We start from the raw sequence: 25180 nt of genomic DNA, 5'->3' as shown, positions 1-25180 counted from the left end.
GGGATTATAGGCATGAGCCACTGCACCTGGTCAACTTTACCTTTTTTTTTTTTTGAAACAGAATCTCACTCTGTCGTCCAGCCTGGAGTGCAGTGGTACAATCTGAGCTCGCTGCAACCTTTAACTCCTGGGTTCAAGCAATTTTCCTGCCTCAGCCTCCTGAGTAGCTGAAATTACAGTTGTTCATCACCACTCCTGGCTACTTTTTGTATTTTTAGTGGAGACAGGGTTTTACCATGTTGGCCAGGCTGGTCTTGAACTTAAGATCTCCAGTGGTCTGCCCACCTCAGCCTCCCACAGTGCTGGGATTATAGGTGTGAGCTGCCATGCCTGGCCTGACTTTACGTATTTTTGAAATAAAGTGATATAAAATATCGGTGCCTGTTGGTGCCATCAGGGACAAAGCAGAGAAGGAGGGAGGTTCCACTTTGTGACTACTCCACCTTCAGCCAAGGAGTGTGTGGGATCTCCAATGGCCAGTCCTCATTTCCACTGCTCAAAGACTTTGTCCATCACTTAGATTGGTGAAGGCAGGCGAGAAGGGAGCGGAAGGGACTGGGGCTGCGTGTGGGGCAACTGTGCTTTCGCCTGCTCTCTGAACACGGTGTTACTCTGCCGAGGCTATCTCCCTGGACCTCGTCCACTCCAAGTCTTCAATCACTCAGACACAGATGGCTACAAGTGTATCTCTAGGCCAGCCCTCTCTTCTGAAATGCGCTCATAGATCCTGTGCCTGGGACATCTCCATCAGAGCTTCTTGAAAGCACCTCCAATGCAACACGTGCAAACGTGGCTTCATGTATCACAGCTACCCAACGCCTGCAGTCAACCCTGCTCCCCTCCAGTGTCGCTCGTCTCAGAGTACAGTACCACGGTTCACACAGTTCCTCACACCAGAAGCCTGACAAGCATACCAGGATACCTTTCTCATCCAACCTGCCTCCCAGCCACGGAGGCAACATCCAGTTTCTAGCTCAGCGGGTCCGGTTCTCTGCCCACCAGGTCAGCATCCCGATCAACGTCACCCGCATCTCTTGCCTGCAATAACCTTACACGAATTTCCCCATACACCCTTTTGTTCCCCACCGTCATGAATCCATTTTCCACACGGCAGCCCAAGTGGTCTTTTAAATGTGCATATTTGATGTCACTCCTTTTCATAAAACCTTTCCAATCTTTACCATGGCCTTCTGAGGCCTTGTAAAGTCCAGGTCAGCTACCCTCTCCTCCCTCACTGAATGACTTCATGCCAGTCCCCTGCCCTGTCACAGTGCTCTGGCCTTTTCCAAGTTCCTTTTTTCTTTTAAGAGACAGGGTCTCACCCTGTTGCCCAGGCTAGGATGCAATGGCACTGCCATAGCTCACTACAGCCTCAACCTCTGGTCTCCTGCCTCTGCCTCCTGAATGACTGGAATTACAGGTGAGAGCCCCCACACCCAGCTTTATTCTAAGTTCTGAAAAGGAGCACAGACTCACCTCAGGGCTTCTGCACATTCGGTAGACTCTGCCTGAGGCGTGTGCCTCCTCCGCTCCCTCCTCTTCACCTGTGGATCTCCCACTCATTTTTCAGGTCTCACCTTGATTGCCACATCCTTGGGAAAGCCTTTCCTGATCCATGAGATTAGGTCAAGTCTCCCTTCAGCTCTCCTCCCCAACCACGAGACACAGGAGACACACGCTGCTTGAGGACAGGAACTAGCCCATCTTGCATCTGCTGTCCTCTCCAGCACAGAGCCAGCACCAGGCATGCAGCAGGCGAATATGAAAGAGACAGCCGGGTGCCAGTGAGACAATGTGAGGCTGGACAGCATGCCTGTAATCCCAGCACTTTGGGAGGCCAAGGTGGGTGGATCACTTGAGGTCAGGAGTTCTTTACGAAAACCCCATCTTTACTAAAAACAAAATACAAAAATTAGCTGAGCATGGTGGCACATGCCTGTAATCCCAGCTACTTGGGAAGCTGAGGCAGGAGAATCGCTTGAACCCAGGAGGCGGAGGTTGCGGTGAGCCGAGATTGCATCACTGCACTCCAGCCTGGGCGACAGAGCGAGACTGTCTAAAAAAAAACACCCTGACCCTGTTGGGTGAAAAGGACCTCAGTGAGGTAGTACAATGTGCCCCTCTCTGTCCTAACACATTTGCTAATCTGCGTTTGCTCAATTAAAACATAGTCATCTTTTCGGGTTTTAAACAAGCATAATGGCTCCATGATTGATTTGCTTTTCTTCTGCTGAATAACTCTATGGGCCAAAGGACAGGTTCTCTGTTACTATAGTAACTTCTATTCTACTAGCTACCAACGAAAAGGGTAAAACTTCTTCAGATCTTCACGTTCTAGAAAGCGCTGGCTTTCAACAGTCACAGGCATGTACCTGAAATTATGCATTCTTTTCAACTACTTGGGTCCAAGGTTTCCTCCATTTTAGGCACAGCACAGAAAAAGTGATGGAACAGGACAGAAGGCCAATCTTTTAGGCAAATCTGTGAATCTTTGGTTATAAGATGAATTACCTGTACAAACAGACCAATCTTAATTCCGTCTTACACCTGCTACCAGATTTTTTTAACCAAAAGAAAAATCCAAGAAAAGCAAGCATTGAATTGCAAGGAATTTGAGTCCCAGCAGCCAGATGTACTCAGCTCCACGGTACTCGGCACTTCCTTGGGTCCAGTCATTACCTTACTGGGGATAATGACCATAGAACGGTTATCCTGAAACAATTTTCAACTGGAAATTCAGGGTTTAAAAAACATGACTCCGTTGTTTAAAACAACAAAACCCTTGTATCTCTGCAGGCAACAGCCTCCCTCATCCACGGCAGCCCCTTCCCTTTGTGTGACCCTGCCTATAAGAACAAAAGAAACGAGAAATAAAGATGACGTCAAAAGGCCAACTGCCAGAAGGCCTGAGGGACGTGGCTGCTCCCAGATGTGATCAAAAGAATGGCCAGTATTTAGTATTTGACTGTTTACTATGCGCCAGGCAAAGATTTCAATACTTTACATGACTATTCCATTTAATCCTCCTAACAACCTTTTGAGGCAGAGCTCTTTAACATTTCCATTTCATTGAGAAGGAAACTGAGGTACAGAGCACTAACTCATCCAGGGCCACACAGCAGAGGTGACAGAGCCAGGATTCTAATGACCATGACAGAGAAGCCACTCCACTCATTCACACAGATGTCCTCTTTGTACTTCTGAGTGAGAGGTGAAACCAGAAAATGTCAAAATGAACCTCTCTGGATGTTTAAGTTCCCTTTGGGTGGTCCCCTCTCTTTATCTGTCCTCTTCATCACTAATATGTTTCTTAAAACATAGAAGAACAACCCAAACTATCCCCTAAATAAGAAAACCATGTATTTAGATACCACCCAGTGACATCCAAAACATGTTCTAAAATAGAACGACTTAGTTAAGCAATTGTACTGTTCACTTGGCAACATTTTTATTTACTTGTTTTTGGAGACAGGGTCTTGCTCTGTTGCCCAGACTGGAGTGCAGTGGTGTGATCATAGCTCATTGTAGCCACAAACTCCTCCCTCCTCAGCATCTCAAGCAGCTGAGGTTATAGGCATGCCACCATGCCCAGCTATGATAATTAAAAAAAAAAAATTTCTAATTATGTTGGCCGGGATGGTCCTGAACTCCTGGCTTCAAGTGCTCCTTCTACCTCAGCCTCCCAAAGTGCTGCAATTACAGGCATGAGCCACTGCAGCCGGCCCACTTGGCAACATTTAACATTTAAATGAGTTCAAGTTTCTTGAATTAGCCAGTGGTGAAGTGAAGTCTCCTAATCTAGAACAGGGCCAGAAACCTCCCAAGCGTCTTCTGTGCTGTGGTCTCTGGGGGAAGAATTTCCCATCAGCTCTGATACGTTGGTTCCCAGAATTGTCCAAGTAGGCATCTGGGATTAGCACAGGCTCAGGCCTCAACAGAGTGGAATAAAATGTGGCCAGCTGAAACTCCAGCTCATACACTACGGGAGAAAGCGCTATCTTTATGTTTAATTTTCTCCTTTGTTAGGTGAGGCTTTGATTCACAGCCTTGTTTAGACCTTGTTTAGGCCACTTCTTAGAGCTGGAGAAAAAGGACTACTGTCCACAAAGAAAATCCATAAAAATGAAGCTGGGCATTGCTCCAAGAGTCTTTTTTTTTGTTTTTTATTTTGAGACAGGGTCTCACTCTGTCACTCTCCAGGCTGGAGAGCATTGGCACAATCACTTTAACCCTCAACTCCTGGTCTCAAGCCATCCTCCTGCCTCAGACTCTTAAGTAGGTGGGACTATAGGTGCACAATGCCACACCCAGCTAATTTTAAAAACTTGTTTTTAGAGACGGGGGTCTCACTATGTTGCCCAGGCTGGTCTCGAACTCCTGGCTTCAGGTGATCCTCCTGCTTCAACCTACCAAAGTGCTGGGATTACAGGTGTGAGCCACCAGCCTTGGGAAACATTTTTTAAGGCAACGAAGAAGCCTGGGGTTGTTTCTCTACATGCCAGGATCACATTAGGAAATACTGGAGCACAACTTAGTTTATATTGATCCCATTACCCTTTCCTTCCATCCACCCAGATCCTACCCATGCCTTCCAGTCCTGCCTTCTCTAGGACATTCAATCACATTCCTTCCATAAGGAGGATTTGCAAGAACTTGTTTAGACCTTGCTTAGGCCACTTAACCTCTCCGTGCCTTGGTCTCCTTTATCTGAGAAGTGGGGATAATAGCAGTAACTACCTTAAAGGGTTACTGAGAAGCAAATGGGAAAAAAGAAACCTATCAAGTGCTTTGCTACCTTTGAGCAGACAGGATGCACTGAACTGCTTTAACTTCTTACAAATATGAACACTATTGTTTTACAGATGAGTGAATGGGCTCAAGTCTTACTCCAGGCCACACAACTGATGTGGCAGCCATGAGACTGAAAGCCAATGTTTTGCCACTAAATGACTGACTACTCCCCCAGTCCGCAGCTTGCTGGGCACCACATGGCTAAACTTCTGTGGCTCACAGAGTCCATGTCGTGTTACTTGGCCCTTGTTCGTGTTGTCTTGAGGGATTTGGCAGTGGTGCTATCCCACGCTCTTCACCTAGACAAGGAGCTTCTTAAAGGCAGAGTTTGTCTCATATTTTTACATTTTACAGTTTTGGTAGTGATGGGCTTGGGGTGGATAATAAATACTTGTTAACTGTTTTAGGCAGAAAGTATATTGTCTCTTAGCCAGGCACGGTGGCTCATGCTTGTAATTTCAGCACTTGGGAGACTGAGGTGGGCAGATCACTTGAGGTCAGGAGTTCGAGACCAGCCTGGCCAATATGGTGAAACCCCATCTCTACTAAAAATATAAAAAAATTAGCCAGGCGTGGTGGTGCCAGTAGTTCCAGCTACGCAGGAGGCTGAGGCAGCAGAATCACTTAAAGCCGGAGGCAGAGGTTACAATGAGCTGAGATCACCCACTGTACTCCAGCCTGGGCCACAGAGTGAGACTTGCCTCAAAAAAATAGAATATTGGTTTTTTTACTTAGTAATGTCTATAACATGAGCTAGTGGGGTTAACGTGGTACAGAGAAAATGTTTGTGCAGCGAATACATTTTGTCCTATGTGCCAGAAATCCTCTAAGACTCAGGCATAAGCACTTAGTCTGTTAAATGGATTAAGGCCTGGGACGAGTCCAGGCCTGTGTCTAATCACGAAGGGAAAGGTACCTGGATGTCCCGTGAGCGCTCATAGGCCTGGTAGGCCACCTTTTCCTCGATGCTGGCCAGCTCCTGCTTCAGGTTGGCTGTCTCATGCTGATGCAGTTCCGTCAGGTCATGCAACTGGTCCTCCAGTCGCTCATACCTTTAAAAGAGAGAAGCCGATTCCAAGTGTGACATTTCACAGCGCACTGCAGAACAATGTCCTTTTTCTCTTCCTGTGCCAGTATCTTTTGGCTTGCTCTCATCCCCTGATGGGCTTTTTACAAAAGAGTAAGGCTTGCTGTGGAAAATGTGCTTTTGGAGAACACTGACTCCCAGATCTGGAAAGACCCAGTCTCTGGGGTCTCGACTCTCTGTCCTTGCCACTGAAGGTGCACGCGGGTCAGATTAGCACTTTAGCTGATTGCAGTGACCTCAAGATAGAGCTTGTCAGCTGATGCATTTGCCAGGGCCAGGCAGGAGGCAGGGCTCTGTGGCATCCTGCTAAATGAGGGCCAGGACCTCTGGTTTCTGCGGTGCCTTCTCCCTCTTCTGCCCTGACATTGCTGTTGGGGTTCATGGCCAGAAAGCTCACAGGAAAAGCACCATGCTTTTAGCATCACCTTCTACTCTGGAGCTAACTCTACTATCTCCCAGCATGCACACATGCACTGATTACGGATTTCAACTCTTGGAACTTAAGTGACAATACAAAATTAAGGTTATTACAAAATATAGATGGTTCATCATGTGGTGTTTCCAAATGTCCAAATCTAAAGGGACAGAGGTACAAAGATTCTCATTCCTGTGTCCTGTCCCTCTCACTGAAGATGATTCTTCTCATATTTGAAACCTCGGCTGTGCACAGTGGTGACTCACGCCTATAATCCTAACACTTTGGGAGGCCAAGGCGCGTGGATCACCTGAGGTCAGGAGTTAGATCATGTTGGCCCTTGTTCGTGTTGTCTTGAGGGATCTGGCAGTTGTGCCATCCCACGCTCTTCACCTAGACAAGGAGGTATCCCTTATCCGAAATGCTTGGGACCAGAAGTGTTTCAAATTTTGATTTATTTTTCAGATTTTGAATATTTGTGTATATGTAATGAGACACCTCAGGGATACCTAAGTCTAAAGACAAAATTCATTTGCTTCCTATGCCCCATGTACACATAGCCTGAAGGTAACAGTGTGCCATATTTTAAATAATTGTGTGCCTTGAGTTTGTGTTATTTATGTGTAGAATTTTCCACTTGTGGTATCATGTTGACACTCCAAAGGTTTTGGATTTTGGAACATTCTGGATTTCAGATTTTCGAATGAGGGATGCATAAATACATTAGGGATGTATCGATCACTAAATGCCTTTTATTCCATATCTATATTTAGTGAAAATACAAAAAGCAGACAATCTCTCTGCAGTAACTTATACATCTAAAAGAATGCCATACCTATTATGTACCCACTAAAATTAAAAATTAAAAAAAAATGCCACCAATCAAATACTTTGAAATACCTGTATCTCTCCTCCTGCAGGGTCTGAGAAATAAAACCATATTCTCTCTTAAACTGAACCTTCAGCGCCTCGATGTCCTCGGCCAGCTGAGCTTGGGTATCCTTGATCTCCCTCAGTTCCTCCAGGATCACGGCGAGCTTCCCCTGGCTGTCCAACGTGCTGGCGCCACCAGCCCCAAAGGACTGGTTTCCATTACTGTCAGCCGAGCCTGACGTGCCACTTGAACACTCATCATCGCTGCCATACTTGGGTTTGTTGACGATGGTAGCGCTGCCCCCATAGGCCCTGGAACTTGCCTCCGGCCTAAACTCCTCTAAGGAATTTTTCAAGTGAGCGATGTTGTCGGCGCTGCCAAACTTATTCCGGATCAGGTTGGCAAACTCTCTGGACTTATTGAAAACAAACACAGGTGGAGTGAGTGATACCCCTGGCATGCCCGATTTACTGCTCTCCATGCAATGGGGCGCAGTTCGAGATTTCACGTGGGCATCTTTCAAAGAGCGGTGAATGTCCTTCAGGTGGTCTTTGGAAAGGTCCTTTGAGCTCCTGGGGGCTCCATTCTGCTCGATCTCTCTGAGCTTTCGATGATACTGCTCTAACTTCTTCTGCAGCTGGGCAATGGAATGAGCTGATTTCTGATTCTTCTTCTCAAAGACTTGCTTGATACGTCCCGCCTGCTGCTTGTCCGCACTGTTAACTAGTTTCAGATACTCCGCAACGTTCCCATCGCGTGATGTTTGCTCAATTTTTATCTGCTCCGTTACCTTTAGAATTTTTTGCTTTAGGCTGTCTGCAGTGAGTTTGACCTTGTGGAAGTCCAGGATGCCATCGGGTACGTCAAAGTTGAGGTTGGTGTCTGACCCCCCTCGGCGTATGTTCAGGGGCAGGCTTAAGGTATTCATGTCATGACGTTCTACCTGAAAGAGACAGGAAAGAAGCATGTTAAAATCTGAAGTCAAAGAGATAATTACTGTGATAGAATCTGTGCACATACGAGATATATATATTAAGTCCCAGATATTCAAACTCCAAGTGTCACAGGATAAAACCCCCTTGCTGTCTCCTCAAGTTGAACATAGGGGCAGCATGGCTCCTTCCTGCATCCATCCATCCACACTAAGTAGCTGTGAGACTCAGATCTCCCAGGCTATCCACTTTCTTGTGTGATGAGACGGTAACTTGGTTCCCAGGGAAGATAATGCAAAATACAATGAGATCACCAGTCAGTCCTGGTCTCCCAAAGTGCCCAGGTAACTAGAATGCCTGCTACGCCCCACTCATTGGGAACTTCACTATAGGGAATGCATCCTACGCAGAACTCACTCACTTAATAGACAGAGAATCTTTTAAAAAGGAAGAAAAATAGGGAAAAAGATATCAGCAGGTACATCCATCAATACAAGAACATTATTTTCTTAACGGAATAATTAAAAAGATGTGACAGAGCCGGGCGCGGTGGCTCAAGCCTGTAATCCCAGCACTTTGGGAGGCCGAGGCGGGTGGATCACGAGGTCAAGAGATCGAGACCATCCTGGTCAACATGGTGAAACCCCGTCTCTACTAAAGATACAAAAAATTAGCTGGGCATGGTGGCACGTGCCTGTAATCCCAGCTACTCAGGAGGCTGAGGCAGGAGAATTGCCTGAACCCAGGAGGCGGAGATTGTGGTGAGCCGAGATCGCGCCATTGCACTCCAGCCTGGGTAACAAGAGCGAAACTCCGTCTCAAAAAAAAAAAAAAAAAAAAAAGATGTGACAGAATAATATGGTACAAGATTAACTTTAACAATTGGGTAAAACAACAGTATTTAGAAATGGAAACAACTCCAAACCATACCACAGTGATTAAAAATAATAAAAATAAATAAATAAAAGAGCCAGGTGTGGTGGCTCACGCCTATAATCCCAGCACTTTGGGAGGCTGAGGCAGGTGGATCACCTGATGTTGGGAGTTTGAGACCAGCTTGACTAACATGGGGAAACACCATCTCTACTAAAAATAGAAAATTAGCTGGGCATGGTGGTTGGTGCCTGTAATCCCAGCTACTCGGGAGGCTAAGGCAGGAGAATCACTTGAACGTGGGAGGCAGAGGTTGCAGTGAGCTGAGATCGCGCACTGTACTGCAGCCTGGGCAACAGAGTGAGACTCTGTCTCAAAAAAATAGGAAAGAAAAAGAATAAAAGAAAAATATGATAAAACTAAGACCACATGGGCCATTTAGAGAAAAGAACTGCAAGGTAGCATTGAGCTCCTGGTGAAGTGGGTGGCAAGTTTGCACTCTGAATGGAAAAGGCAGAAGTAGACCATGTGCCAGGGTCTAAGGATGCCTCTGCATGCTTCACTACCATGCCAGACAAAGGACACGCTAAATTCATTAACATGCAGAAACTGAGGGTTAGGTCAGAAATGGAATCCAAGTCATCCCAACTGTAATCCTCTTTCCATGTCAGTTCACTCTACTGTTGATGCCCCCAAGAAAAACAACTCTTTGCAGAGTTCAAACACAATCTCCAAACAAGTCTTAAGATCTAAACTGAAGCATCTCATTTGTCAAGTTAATATCCCTTTGATTTGAATAATGCCTTGATACAAAGTCTCAATAGAAATCCAATGAGAAGCAAGACAATATTCAGCATGTTACCTTTTTTTAAGTGACTGGTAGGCTGATAGCAAAAAAAAAAAAAAAAAAAATAGTAAAAAATCAACAAATCTCACACTGAGTGATATGGTTCGGATCTGTGTCCCTATCCAAATCTCAGGTTCAATTGTAATCCCCAGTGTTGGAGGTGGGGCCTAATGGGAGGTGACTGAATCATGGGGGTGGATTTCTCATGAATGGTTTAGCATCATTCCTCTGCTGCTGTTCTCATAGTACTGAGTCCGCCTGAGATCTGGTTCTTTAAAAGTGTGTAGCACCTCCCCTCCTGCACACACACTCCTGCTTTCACTATGGTAAGTGCCTGCTCCTGCTTTGCCTTCTACCATGAGTAAAAGTTCCCTGCAGCCTCCCCAAAGCAGACAAAGCCAGGCTTTTTAAATTTTTTAATTAAAAAATTAAACTTTCTTTTTTTGAGATGGAGTTTCACTCTTGTGACCCAGGCTGGAGGGCAGTGGCACGATCTCAGCTCACCGCAACTTCCACCTTCTGGGTTCAAACGATTCTCCTGCCTCAGCCTCCCGAGTAGCTGGGATTAAAGGCATGGGCCACCACACCTGGCTAATTTTGTATTTTTAGTAGAGACTAGGTTTCTCTATGTTGGTCAGGCTGGTCTCGAACCCTCAACCTCAGGTGATCCGTCCACCTCAGCCTCCCAAAGTGCTGGAATTACAGGCATGAGCCACCACGCCCAGCTAAACCTCTTTTCTTATAAATTATCCAGTCTCAGGTACTTCTTTATAACAACGTGAGAACAGACTAATACACTGAGTGATCCAGACCCAAATACGGACCATACCCAGCAATGAACATTAACACTTCACCACATAATAAATCCTGCCCCGTGCTTTATTCCAGAGGAGAGAGCACAGCAGCAGAATGGGACACCATCCCAGATGGGCAGGCCAGGCCTCCACAACTTACAAACACTCGTTAGCATTAGCTCTTGGCCCCTCTCTTCCAGTGCACAATTTCGTCATACATGAGTGACACTGGTTGCTTTATCTGGCAAAGGAGCACCACGTAGAAAAAGCTGGAAGGAAGTAAATGCCCCATCACAAGACTAGAAAACAGGATATATGAAAAAAGGATAAAGGAGTTGTGACTTCACCTGGTCAAGAGGGAGGGATGAGGATGAGGAATAAAGATGTATAATAATCTTTAAGTCCTACAGGGTCGACTAGAGCAAGCTCAAGGAATCTATGTACCCGTGGCTCCTTAGTGGACCCAAACAGGAACAGGTTCAAATGACAACAACAAAGAATGCATGAAACTTAGAAAATGTTCATTTTGGGCAAATGGGTAATTAATGGTAAGTGTACAATCACTGAGGCTAGAAATGTGACTTTACAGGAGATATCTGATTATGCTAGTCTACATCTTAGAAACTTCCTTTGGCTTTATAATGCCTGCTGAATAAAATAACATAACCTGGTGTATCATTTCATGTGGCAGGCATTAGGAAGGGCCTTATAGGACTATAAGGCCTGAGCCCACCTTTCAGGCCTCACCCTGCACCTGAAGGACACCTTAAGAATATCTTTAAGTGGGCTGGGCACAGTGCCTCATGCTCATAATCTCAGTACTTTGAGAAGTCGAGGTGGGCAGATCAGGCAGTCAGGAGTTCAAGACCAGCCTGGCCAACATGGCAAAACCCCGTCTCTACTAAAAATAAACAAAAACTAGCTGGGCGTGGTGTCGTGCACCTGTAGTCCCAGCTACCTGGGAGCCTGAGGCAGAAGAAATGCTTTAATCTGGGAGGTGGAGGTTGTGGTGGGGCGAGATCATGCCACTGCACTCCAGCCTGGAGGACACGGCAAGACTCTGTCCCCGCCACCCAAAAAAAATCTTTACGTGAACCATACAACCTAAATTCTCAGAATATATATGAATTTCCTATGGATTTTCTCATATGCATGATGTTCACAATGCCTGCCCATCTACTCATGTTCATTGAAGTCCTACATATTCTTTAAAACACATTTCAAATGCCCCTTCTGCCATGAAGCTCTTCCTAGTCCCAGTGGAACACCTCTCTATTCTCTGACATGCCTGTTGCTCTGTGCTTGTCTTGTGGCACCGCCTGACTCTTCCTTTTATCACCATCTATGCATTTTAACCCCCTGTAGACTGCAAGCTCCTTTTGGGAGGTATGATGTCATTAGCTGCACACAGCTTGAAGTTCTAGAACTTCCCTAGGAGGCTGTCAATAAATGTTTGTCTACTGAACCAAAGTGTCATCATTCTTTATTCCAAGGAGTCTACACTGGAATCATTTAAGACACATTTCTATTGAGCCAAAAAATAACCTGAGAAGTTCTGCTTGCACAGGGCGTGGTGGCTCACACCTGTAATCCCAGCACTTTGAGAGGCCGAGGTGGGCGAATTATGAGATCAAGAGATCGAGCCCATTCTGGCCAACATGATGAAACCATGTGTCTGCTAAAAATACAAAAATTAGCTGGGTGTAGTGGCCTGTGCCTGTAATCTCAGCTACTCGGGAGGCTGAGGCAGAAGAATTGCTTGAACCCGGAAGGTGGAGGTTGCAGTGATCCGATATGGCACCACTGCACTCCAGCCTGGTGACAGAGCAAGTCTCAGTCTCAAAAAAAAAAAAAGAAAGAAAAAAAAAATGTTCTGCTTGCATAGCCCTGACAATTATAGGTGAAGATGGTTTCCCAATACCTAGATAATAAATCCAGTACCATCTGAAATTGATTCAATGAAACAGAGGTTTTTTAATGAGTATCAATGTGCAATAAGATACACAAATACAAATAAGGACTTCTAAACTTTAACTGAAGCACAATTTACGCTTAGAAAAGAGTACATTTAAGAAAGTACAAAGTCAAATAAATACTCAAATTTTTACAAACTGAACACACTGTGAGCAGCAGCCAGTTGAAGAAATCTAACAGAAGTCTCCTTTGTGCCCCACTTCAATCACAACTACATCACTCCCACCGCCAGGGGCGACCCTGATCCTCACTTCAAACAGCATACATTAGTTTTGCCTGTTGTATACATGTATTTTTCTTGTCATTTTTCACTCAGCACTGTTTGTGAGTTTCATACGAACTTGTTTTTGCCCTCCTGAAGCTCACAGATAAGATCAGATTATTTAAAATCTGGTTGGTATCCCCTATTGAGAAGTCCACAACAACATCGAAAGGTAGAAAGGTTTTTATCCTTTACCAAACCGAGCAGTAAGTCAACACCTGTTCTTACTCCCTTAATTCTCAGCTGCCCCAGGGCTGGCCATCCAACTCTGAGTCACAGTGCAAGCCTCATGCTCTCATAGACCTCTGCTTACAGGACAGCCTTGTGTGCACGGGAATGTTTATACACAGATCGCCAAATGACTTTTGGCGTACTTTATGATTTAACAATGCTTGGCATGTTCTCAAGAGTCCAGACTGGAGAAAGCTATGACATTTAAAGCCCCAAATCAATCAATCTTACTGCTTGCCAGTAAAAATGTTTGATGAGGGTATAAAGTTGGAACTAATGTTGGGCTGTACCTTTTGGCCTTTTATAACCCTAGCACTGCATGGCATGACTGAGGGACAGCTGTACCCATCACTGTTAGATGTCTGTAAATTCCCTGAACACAAACTGAAATTACGTGTATGTGCTAGAAGAAAGCTGTCAGAGTCGTCCACCCTCTGTTTAATCCAGACTTGGCACTGACCCTATACAATACACTATACAGTGCAGCTTGGTTTCAGGGTTAGGATGTAGGGAGGACAAAGGTTTCTGGTTATCTAGACTCAATGTACACTATGTGGGTCAGGACACTGTGTTCCTTTGGGCGCTGACATTTACTAGCTACGCGTTCTTGGGTAAATTGAGTCCTATCTATGGGCTTCCGTTTCTGAACCTACAGAAAAGAACCAAACAACTCAGAACCAATACTGCACAATTCTATCAAATGTAATCCAAGCTATTGTTACTGTGAGACAGTGCGGCATCACAAGACGACCAAGGGCTCTGGAAACAGACTGCTTTGGTTTCTATCTTGGCACCGCTCTTAAGAGCTCTGTGACCTTAGAGAAAGGTCACACAGACTTAGCCTTTCTGTGTCTCAGCTTCTCTTCTGAAAATGGAGGCAATGATTCTTCAAAGAATTGTAAGGAATAAATGAGAAAATGTATATAAACTGTTCACCTCTTCAAATGTGACCTCCTGGCACACTGAATGGTTTCAACAAATGCTTGTTACTGTTATCCCAATTTCATTCTAAAATGTACCCAAATTCAATTTCATTTAAAAATGTATGTAAAAACTGAAAGGGAAGCAAACTCCAAGTGTTAACAATGCTGACCTTTGCACCGTGGGGTTATGTGAGGTCATTCTTTTGTATTTTCAAGTTTTTTAAAAATAAAATGTGTTACTGTTTTGACGGAAAAGATTTTGCTTTTAAGGATGACTACTAGCTTCTTTCGGTTCTTGCAGAATTACTTGGCTGTTATTACTTTAGATGAAAGGCAGAACCGCCTAGTGAAACGCCATTCCTAATTGTGTTTTCTTTCCGACAGCGGAGACATTTCCACTGTCACCCCAGTGCTCTAGAACAAAGGCTGAGGAAAAGCCTGAGTCCCGGACAGACGTCAAAATCTGACCTTGCACCACCTTTGCAATGAACCAGGCCTCCGGTACAGCACCTCAAGTTAGCTCACCTTACCGGATGCAGGCACAGAAAGTCAGTCTTCCCCAGCGCTGCTCGGACACACTTGGCAGGCTTCGCAGAAGGCTGTCTCCTAGCACGCTCTGTATGCACCCGCTAAAGCTCAGAGGGAGATGAACCAAAAGGGAAGGGTACCAACAGAGGCATGCCAGCCAACCCCCAATCAAACAGAACCAGGATGGGGGCTCCTGTGGACCCCGGAAGGACAGGGACTGTGGCACGAGTCCTCTGAGGTTCTGGAGGCTACAGAGTGACCAGAACGTGCAGGGAGGCAGAGCTGTCAGAACAATGTGACAGATGACAACTGCCTGCTTAGTCTCAAGGCTGAATACAATGAACCTCTGCTTAAAGAAAGGCTGTTTGAGCTCAGGCATTATTAAGAAAGGGTCCGATTGTTCAAATGCGCTGGCATTTCCAAGGCAACAGGTATTTCCGAGTATGGGTAAGTGAAGATTTAGGCACAGGTCCACAAGAACCTGCATGTTAAATACCTGAAGGCTTTTAGAAGTCTTTGTGGCCTTGGTATGTAAGTCGGTATCACGGACTTTTTTTTTTACTATTAATTATTTTAGCTGAACTCTATTTCAGTTCTAGAGTCTAGGCCAACCTTGTCCAACCCACAGGCCAGGATGGCTTTGAATGCAGCCCAATACAAATTTGTAAACCTTCTTAAATCAGTATGAGATTTTTTTTTTTTTTTTTTTGAGACAGTCTCACTCTGTCTCCCAGGCTGGAGTACAGTGGTGCAACCTTGGCTCACCGTAACCTCTGCCTCCTGGGTTCAAGCGATTCTCCTGCCTTAGCCTCCCATGTAGCTGAGGCTATGGGCACTCGCCACCACACCCAGCTAATTTTTATATTTTTAGTAGAGATGGGGTTTCACCATGTTGGCCAGGCTGGTCTCCAACTCCTGATCTCAGGTAATCTGCCTGCCTTGAACTCCCAAACTGCTGGGATTACAGGTGTGAGCCACCATGGCTGGCCAATATGAGACTTTTTTTGTGATTTTTTTTTTAAGCTAATCAGCTATTGTTAATGTTAGTGTATTTTACGGAAGAAGACAATTCTTCTTCCAGTGTAGCCCAGGGATGCCAAAAGACTGGAAACTTCTGGTCTAGGCTGCTTCCACGATATGTCACCGAGAACGTGGTAGGCTTTGCCATGGTATTAATGTCAAAATCTCAGTGGCTATAAAAGAAAGGTTTATTCCTTGCAAATGCTAAAAAGTTGGCTGTGAATTAGTGGAGGGACCCAGGTAATAGTGGAGCCTCTACCATCTGGACGTTCTCTAAAAGAGACACTTTCTCCACTCATTACACTGGCCCTACCTAACTTCTAGGGGACAGGGAAGTATAATCCTATTACAAGCCCAGGAGGTAAAATAGGAAAGTACCTTACTTGTTAAAAACTCTCTGGGGTAGGTTCTACTATAATTACTATTTTATAAACTAGTCAAAGAGAAGTTAAGTAAATTGCCTGCAGGTACACAGCTAGTAACCGGCAGAGACAGTCTGGAAATCCAGCGTCTGTCTCCAGAGCCTAGCTGCCTAACAATGACTGAATACTTTTATTGTGAGTCAGGGACTGCGCTGAAGATTTTTTTGTGCATTCATATATTCTTCACACCAACCCCCCTTTATGAGAAAACCGAGGCTTGTAAAGGGTATATTTCTTGAAGCCCATGAATAATAAATAGCTTAGGTGGGGCTAAACTCAGGTTTATGAAATAGGCAAGACTTAGCAACACGTGCCAGCTTGGTCCCAGACCTTGTGAGAAGCTCTACAATGCCCCTGACATGGTCATCCAATACATGGACAATCTGGGCTTGGTTTAGACTATTCTGTCAGAAAATTCTCCCTCGGGCTGAACTTGAAATCATCCTGGCTGTAACTTTGTGTCTACAGCCCTGGTGTGGCTTCCTGGAGCCACACCAATCATGTTTGACATAGTCTATAAAATCCAATCAATTTTTTTTTTTTTTTTGGAGACAAAGTCACTCTCTGTCACCCAAGCTGGAGTGCAGTGTGGAGATGTCAGTTCACTGCAACCTCTGATGTGCAAGAGATTCTCCTGTCTCAGCCTCCCAAGTAGCTGGGATTACAGGCACGCACCACCATGCCCGGCTAATTTTTGTTAATTTTTTTTTTTTTTTTTTTTTTAAGCAGAGACAGGGTTTCACCATGTTGGCCAGGCTGGTCCTGAACTCCTGGTTTCAAGTGATTTGCTTTTGTCCAATTCTAAAATATAAACAGTGATTTGGGCCTAATAACTTTATGAAGATAAAAAAGCTTACTGCTTGTATTGGAACAATGCCCACACATTTACAATCATTAAGAGAAGAGACAGAATGAGATGCGGAAGATAAAGGACCTCTAGAGAAAGAAGCCCTAAGGGTCTAGCAAGTGAGGGGTTCACATCTGCAGAGGTGGGAAAAGGTAAACAGCAGATGAGCCCTGGATCTGCCTGGAGGGAAGGGAAGGCGCCCTTCTCTGTGCTGGGTGATACAGCTGGGAGACCCACGCACTGCTCAGCATGGCCCCACAGCGGGTACCTCTGTGTGTTCTCCCAGAAGAACAGGCGCTTTTCTATCAGAAGCAAGGTGGCTGTGTCCTCACGCTTCTGAGACGGGAGTTGCTTTTGTGTTCTCCCGAGAAGTGGGAGAGGGCGCAGGGTTTGAAACATGGCGGAAGACACGGACCAGCAACAGACTACCAACACTGGAGGCGAGCCCCTGGATGTTATCCGGCTCAGCTTCGATGAGCGGGTTTATGTGAAAATGAGAAATGCCCAGCAGCTTCGAAGCAGATCACAAGCTTATGAATAACATTTAAATATGATCTAGGAAAATGTGGAAGAAACTGTTACTAAAGAAATTGATGAAGAAACATATGAAGAGATATATAAATCAAGGAAACCGAATATTCCAACGCTGTTTGTCTGGGGAGATGGTTGTGTTGGTTGCTTCTCCACTGAGACTTGGCTGAAACAAAGAATTTGTCCTGTATGGAAAGTGGGAGACTTTGTACAGTAGCCTCTCTAAATGTATAAGACATTCAAAAGAGAAACCTGCATACATTCTGATATAAATAAATAATTCTGGGGATTCTCCCACTCCTGAAATGAATTGATTTGCAGATAACTCACAACTTCTTAAGCTAAATGGCATTTTAATTTTTCTAAAGCTCTTCCAATAAATATGACCACCAAGATGCAGAACTCTTATTTCAGGACTTGTTTTGCTCCATTATTCTTATAGACAATTTCTGATTTTTTTTCTTTAAAATGGTGCTTCCTTGTAGAGGGAAAAAACCCCAGAATATAAGATACAGTGGCTGGGTGCAGTGGCTCACACCTGTAATCTCAGCACTTTGGGAGGGGAGATTGCTTGAGCCCAGGAGTTTGAGAACAGCTTGGGCAACATGACAAAACCCTGTCTCTACCAAACAACAACAACAAGAACCCAAAAATTAGCTGGGCATGGTGACATGCTCTTGTTATCCTGGCTACTTGGGAGGCTGAGGCAGGAGGGACCCTGGGAGGCAGAAGTTGCAGTGAGCACAGATCGCACCACTGCACTCCAGCGTGGCAGGCTGGGCAACAGAGGGAGACCCTGTCTCAAAAAAGTAAATAAAAGGAAATATATAAGATACCATCTCCCTCTTGCTATCCTGGGGTCACACGTTACATGCATTTGCAAAATGTCTAGCCAGAGTGAGTGAACAGGGAACCGAGGGAAGCTAACTGAAACACTGGATCCCATCATCCTTGCTAACAGAGCTAATCTATACCGGAAAAATAACTCCAGAGGCTGGATAAGACTCTCCTTGTCATCTGTTACTAGACATGTTAATACTCTCATGGGACACCTACACAGAATATTCAATACCTACATTTGCTAGAAGAAACCTGCACTTTCTTCCACTGTGTGCCGGAGAGGAAAAATCTTAAGGATCTTCATAGGGAATCCAGAAGGACATTTTATTAGGAGAGTGTCTTAGTATAGTGTTTGTTCTAATTTGTTTAGACAAGGAACATTTCCTTTCATAGTTCAGGTCTGACAACAGTACACTCTGAACTTTAAATAAGCACACCGTGTACAGCACGGGAACTGAGTCAATAGTTTTTCCAGAGAGGTTTTATTCCTCACATCCCCTCTTCTTCCTCTCTTGGCATCACTGACAAAAGAAATTCTGTCGCATCAAGAATTCTATTTCTAGCTGGGCACAGTGGCTTACACCTGTAATCCAAGCATTTTGGGAAGCTGAGGCGGGTGGATCACTTGAGGTCAGGGGTTTGAGAGCAGCCTGGCCAACATGGTGAAACCCTGTCTCTACTAAAAATGCAAAAAAAAAAAAAAAAAAGAGCCGGGTGTGGTGGCAGGTGCCTGTAATCCCAGCTACTTGGGAGGCTGAGGCAGGAGAATCACTTGGATCCCGGAGGCAGAGGTTGCAGTGAGCCAAGATCACTGGATAACAGGCTCCATCTCAAAAAAAAAAAAAAAGGATTCTATTTCCTGAGAGCAGGTAAAGTAAAATCTCCTAACTCTGGAATTAGGGATCATCTGGAATAGGAGCTAGAGTACACACATCTTTGAGGGGCCCAATTCTTTCTCCAGACACTGCAAATTAATAGTGTAAAGGAGATTAGGCAGTGTTTAAGATTCTCAAAAACAAATTCTTCAAGCATCCTCAAGCACTCACAAACACTTGATACTGTAATTAGAAATAATCATCTTCTCATTAAGCCTCTACTAGGCAACAGTGATAATCTACTTTGAGTTACGTGCACTTAAAAAAAAGGTATCTTTCTTCAAAATACCTTATAAATCACACTTCCAATACAAACTAATCTTTTACAAAATTCACCTGACCCAGTAAAGATCTCTACATACTAAATCTACGTAAGAATTAAAGGTGGGGAAAGGGCAGATTCAGCACGAATGTTCCTTGAAAGGAAGGGAAGGCCACGGTGATGAAAACAGACCAACCTTACATGAGCACCAATTGCAGGGCAAGGACAGTCACAGTCCCTGGGGAGGAAACTGTGGAGGGATGTGAGGCAACACCCAACCAGATTATTTCTAAGAGGAGGAGAGAGTCTCTGGGGACCCCGTGTACCTTGAAAATGAGCAAGTCTGGGAAAGGGAAGTGTTCATTTAATATCTGCCCCTTACCTCTCCAGGCCTGGGAGTAAGAACCACACCATTTAAATTTAAATATGTACATGTGTACACACACACACACACACACACACACACACACACAGAGGTCTCTCACTGTCACCCTCGCTGGAGTGCAATGACACAATCACTAGCTCGCTGGAACCTTGAACTCCTGGGCTCAATCCTCTCGCCTCAGCCTCCCAAGGTGTTGTGATTATATGCATGAGCCACTGTGCCTGACAGAAGCAGGCCTTCTTGAAGGAAGGGTTCACAGTTGCCTCTTGTGGGGAGAAGGGGGATGCTGAGCTCTGAAGCAGAAGCAGGAAGCCCTAATTTTAGGACTAACACAGAACAAATGCCCACTGAGGCTTTTCGTTCCCGACTCATGAGCAAGAGCTGCTGAGCACTACTAAACTTAAGGTCTTTTGGGGGTAGTTCTGGAAAACTTCCCATCCATGCTTGTTCATTCCCATAGGTTTCTGACAGTGTCTGTCAGTAAAACCTCCCCAGGAAGAGGGGAAGCCAGCAGGGAAGGGGATGTGGGTATACCACATTTACTCTGAGAGAACCACCCCAGGAAAAACGAGTCTCCAAGGCCCTTAGTCAGAGAGCAGGGCAAAGAGGCCAAGCCTGGGAGCAGAAAGTCCGCCTACTGCCCTGCCCTGGTGACCCAGTCTCCTCCTTGCCCGTAACATTCATTCACCACCTCGCTTACTCCTAAAACACGCTGGTTGGGCCTTCTTGGAAGGGACCTGTACTTAGTGTAAGTTTCTAAACGATAGTTACAAATCCAGCATGCGTCTTGCAGAGTGTTTCGGCATCTCCAGCCTGAACGAGCTCTATCAGGCCATGCTGTGTTCATTATATCCACCCTACCCAAAAGGGAAAGTAACTTGTCTCCTGAAGTATAGCTTCCCAGATAAGTAAGTGAATATAACAAGGGTGCACAGTGTTATCTATCAGATGACAATAACTGTTTCCCTTTTTGCCTTCAATGCTAGGAAATTCAGAATCAAACTTGAGTAACTGTTAGATCTGTTCCCCTCCTTTTTTGACTTTTGGGTATTAGCACTACTCTATTTTCCACGTGTCTTATCATAATCATAATCTTAGTGGAAAGAGGAGGGTATACTTTAACCTACAGATGCTAGCCACATTATCTTGCCTGGAGATGAACACTGTATCAGCACTCCGTCAAACACACCCGGCTCATGAACGTGCACCACTACTTCCCCATCGCCATTCCTAGGGCATCAGAGAAAGCCATATAATGCTCACACCGTGACTCACGTCCTTTGAAAAGTTGCTACGTAAGACTGAGCCAAGAAATAGCGTTTGGTACTGAAGCCCCGAAGTGTATTCCCAAGGCAAATGCAAGCCTCATAATCAAATCATTATCTGTGGGCTAGCATTTATTTTTGGTAGTATAACAAATACTGGAGGGGAAACATATGTACTGGATGATTTGCAGTATAGAATTTTCTTATAAATGGATCAGAATACTGCTAGCTATCAGACAAAGCTTAGAAATAAGTAGCTTTTCAAGAGTAGAATAAAAACTGATCAATAGTCACATCTTTCCCTTTTGTGATACTGAAGCTAATTTTGGGCAGTTTTATTTTTTCTAATATAAGCCAGCAGTATTAAAACAAAACGGCAATGAGAACTAAACAGCTGCTTTTAGTTGTATCAAAGTAATACAGTATTTCACTTAAAGAAAAAAGTGTCCATGAAAAGTACATTCAATCAATATTTTGGTACCGTATTTATTTCTAGCACAGAAAAACAGCCTGACTTTGAAGTTCTGCTCAGCCTTCAAATGAGGCTATCAACATAAACACTCTGATTTCCGGCCGGGCATGGTGGCTCACGCCTGTAACCCCAACACTTTGGAAATCGAGGTGGGCGGATCATGAGGTCAAGATATCGAGACCATCCTCCTGGCCAACAGGGTAAAACCCCGTCTCTACTAAAAATACAAAAATTAGGAGATCCAAAATGGCAGATTAGGAGCAGCTCAGGATTGCAGCTCCCAGTGAAAGCATGGAGGGTGAGTGGATGCCGCATTTCCAGATGGATTTTTATTGCCCACAGACCAGGAGATTCCCTGGCAGAGGAGCCCCACGGTAGCTGGTTCAGCCCCCACAGCTGTTTTGACCCGCACAGCATGGCTGTTTGGGCTGGCAGCCCCACACAGTGGTTCTCCGTACAAAATACATGGGTCCAGGCACCATTTTAGCTGGCGATTAGAGCTCCGGGAAGGCAGAGTCACCCATTCATCTGACTAAAAAGGGGACTGAAACAGGTAGCCAGGTCAGGAGATTCCTGGGCAAAAAAGTGCCACAAATCTCAGTGCCACTGTTTCAGCTGGCACAGTGGGTTGCCACACGGGAAAATCACACAGATCCTGGCGCCTTTTCAACAGGCGACTGGAACACCTGGGAGACAGTCAACCATTCAACTAAAAAAACAAAAAAACAAAAAAAAAGCCTCTGAGGCAGGGAGCCAGGTGATCAGGCTTGGCTGGTCCCATCCCACAAAAAAACAGCAATCAGAAATGTTCTGGATTGAGAGTTTAACAGCAAGCACAGCTGAACCCAGGACGGTCCAGCTCCGTTGGGAAGGAGCATCTGCCATTACCAAGGCACTCCACAACTACAGAGGTAGTTTGCCATTGCCGAGGTAGCCCCCCATTACAGAGACAGTCTGCCATTATAGAGGTGGGCCGCCATTGCTGAGGCAGTTCTAACTACACCAGTATAAACAGGACTGCAGGGAAGTTCACACGGCAGCTGGGCGGAGCCCACAGAAGCTCAGCAAAGCCTCTGCAGGCAGACAATGACTAGGCTGCCTCCTCGTGGGGCAGGGCAACCCTGAAAAAAGGCAGCAGCACAACAGAAACTCATAAATAAAGCCCTAACTCCCTGAAACAGAGCTACTGGGGGAAAAAAGTGGGGTTTATGAGTTCTGCTGCAGCAGACTTAAACGTACCTGCCCAGCAGCTCTGAATGAACAACGGAGCTCACAGCTCAGCACTTGAGCTCCTATAAAGGACAGACTGTCTCCTCAAGCAGCTCCCTGACCCGCATATATCCAAAGAGTCACCTCATAAAGGAGAGCTCAGACTGACATCTGGTGGGTATCCTTCTGGGACAAAGATAGCAGAAGAAGAAACTGGCAGCAACCTTTACTGTTCTGCAGCCACTGCAGGTGATCCCCAGGCAAGCAGGGCCTGGGGTGGACCTCAGCAGTCCTACAGCAGAGGGGCCAGACTGTTAGAAGGAAAACTAAGAAACAGAAAGAAATAACTTCATCATCAACAAACAGGATGTCCACTTAGAGACCCAATTTGAAAGTCAACAACTACAAAGACGACAGGTGGATAAATCCACAAAGATGGGAAGAAACCAGCACAAAAAGGATAAAAACACCCGAAACCAGAATGCCTCTCCTCCTACAAGGGATCACAACTCCTCACCAGCAAGGGGACAAGGCTGGATGGAGAATGAGTGTGATGAATTGAAAGAATCAGGCTTCAGAAGGTGGGTAATAAGAAACTTCTGTGAGTTAAAAGAACATGTTCTAACCCAATGCAAAGAAAATAAGAACCTTGAAAAAAAAAGATTTGACAAAATATTAACCAGAATAAACAACTTAGAGAGGAATATAAGTGAATTGATGGAGCTGAAAAACACAACACTAGAACTTCACGAAGCATACACAAGTTTCAACAGCTGAATTGACCAAGCAGAAGAAAGAATATCAGAGGTCAAAGATCAACTCTATGAAATAAAATGAGAAGGCAAGATTAGAGAAAAAAGGGTAAGAAGGAATGAACAAAGTCTCCAAGAAATATGGGACTATGTGAAAAGACCTAATCTACATTTGATAGGTATACCTGAATGTGACGGAGAGAATGAATCCAAGCTGGAAAATACTCTTCAGGATATAATCCAGGAAAACTTCCTCAACCTAGCAAGGCCGGCCAATATTCAAGTCCAGGAAATGATAGAGACCACCACAAAGATATTCCTCAAGAAGAGCAACCACAAGGCACATAATCGTCAGATTCACCAGGGTTGAAATGAAGCAGAAAATTGTAAGGGCAGCCAGAGAGAAAGGTCGGGTAACCCACAAAAGGAAGCCCATCAGACTCATAGCAGATCTCTCAGCAGAAACCCTACAAGCTAGAAAAGAGTGGGGGCAATACTCAACATCCTTAAGGAAAAGAACTTTCAACCAGAATTTCATATCCAGCCAAACTAAGCTTCATAAGTGAAGTAAAAATAAAAACCTTTGCAAACAAGCAAGTACTCAGAGATTTCATCACCACCAGGCCTACTTTACAAGAGCTCCTGAAAGAGGCACTAAACATAGAAAGGAACAACCAGTACCAGACACTCCAAAAACATACCAAATGGTAAAAAGCATCAACACAATGAAGAAACTGCATCAACTAATGGGCAAAACAGCCAGCTAGCACCAAAATGGCAGGATCAAATTCACACATAACAATATTAACCCTAAATGTAAATAGGCTAAATGCCCCAATCAAAAGACACAGACTGGCAAATTGGATAAAAAGCCAAAACCCATCAGTGTGCTGTATCCAGGAAACCCATCTCACATGCAAGGATACACAAAGATTCAAAATAAAGGGATGAAGGAAGATTTACCAAGCAAATGGAGAGCAAAAAAAGAGCAAGAGTTGCAATTCTCATCTCTGATAAAATAGACTTTAAAGCAACAAAGATCAAAAGACACAAAGAAGGACATTTCATAATGGTAAAAGGATCAATGCAACAAGAAGAGCTAACGATCCTAAATATATATGCACCTAATACAGGAGCGCCCAGATACATGAGGCAAGTTCTTTTTTTTTTTTTTTTTTTTTTTTTTTGCAACGGAGTTTCGCTCTTGCTACCCAGGCTGGAGTGCAATGGCACGATCTCGGCTCACCGCAACCTCTGCCTCCTGGGTTCAGGCAATTCTCCTGCCTCAGCCTCCTGAGTAGCTGGGATTACAGGCACGCGCCACCATGCCCAGCTAATTTTTTTTTTTTGTATTTTTAGTAGAGGCGGGGTTTCACCATGTTGACCAGGATGGTCTTGATCTCTTGACCTTGGGATCCACCCACCTCGGCCTCCCAAAGTGCTGGGATTACAGGCTTGAGCCACCACGCCCGGCCTCATGAGGCAAGTTCTTAATGACTTACAAAGAGACTTAGACTACCATACAATAATAGTGGGAGACTTTAACACCCCATTGTCAATATTAGACAGATCAATGAGACAGAAAATTAACAAGGATATCCAGGACTTGAACTCAAGACCTGGACCAAGCAAACCTAATAGACATTTACAGAACTCTTCACCCCATATCCACAGAATATACATTATTCTCAACACCACATCACACCTGTTCTAAAATTGACCACATAATTGGAAGTAAATCACTCCTCAGCAAATGCAAAAGAATGGAA

General features: G+C 44.8%; 1 protein-coding gene and 1 pseudogene across 10 annotated transcripts in view; one reads left to right on the top strand and one right to left on the bottom strand.

Annotated features, from left to right (window-relative positions):
• Nucleotides 1–25180, bottom strand: part of TMCC3 (transmembrane and coiled-coil domain family 3) — a 382147-nt gene that overhangs the window by 5750 nt on the left and 351217 nt on the right. For all 10 annotated transcript variants that reach the window (XM_074402414.1, XM_074402411.1, XM_074402410.1 and 7 more), the window contains 2 exons: nt 7194–8110; nt 5708–5843 (listed from right to left, as the gene is read on the bottom strand). In XM_074402414.1, the coding sequence (XP_074258515.1) occupies nt 5708–5843; nt 7194–8095 (1038 nt within the window). In that variant the 5' untranslated portion in view covers nt 8096–8110. The remainder of the gene's footprint in view (nt 1–5707; nt 5844–7193; nt 8111–25180) is intronic.
• LOC120365092 (U6 snRNA-associated Sm-like protein LSm3 pseudogene) lies at nt 17218–17521 on the top strand (annotated as a pseudogene).

Source organism: Saimiri boliviensis, chromosome 7, assembly GCF_048565385.1.
Source record: "Saimiri boliviensis isolate mSaiBol1 chromosome 7, mSaiBol1.pri, whole genome shotgun sequence".
Classification (NCBI taxonomy): domain Eukaryota; kingdom Metazoa; phylum Chordata; class Mammalia; order Primates; family Cebidae; genus Saimiri; species Saimiri boliviensis.
This window is presented reverse-complemented; position numbering and strand designations above follow the sequence as displayed.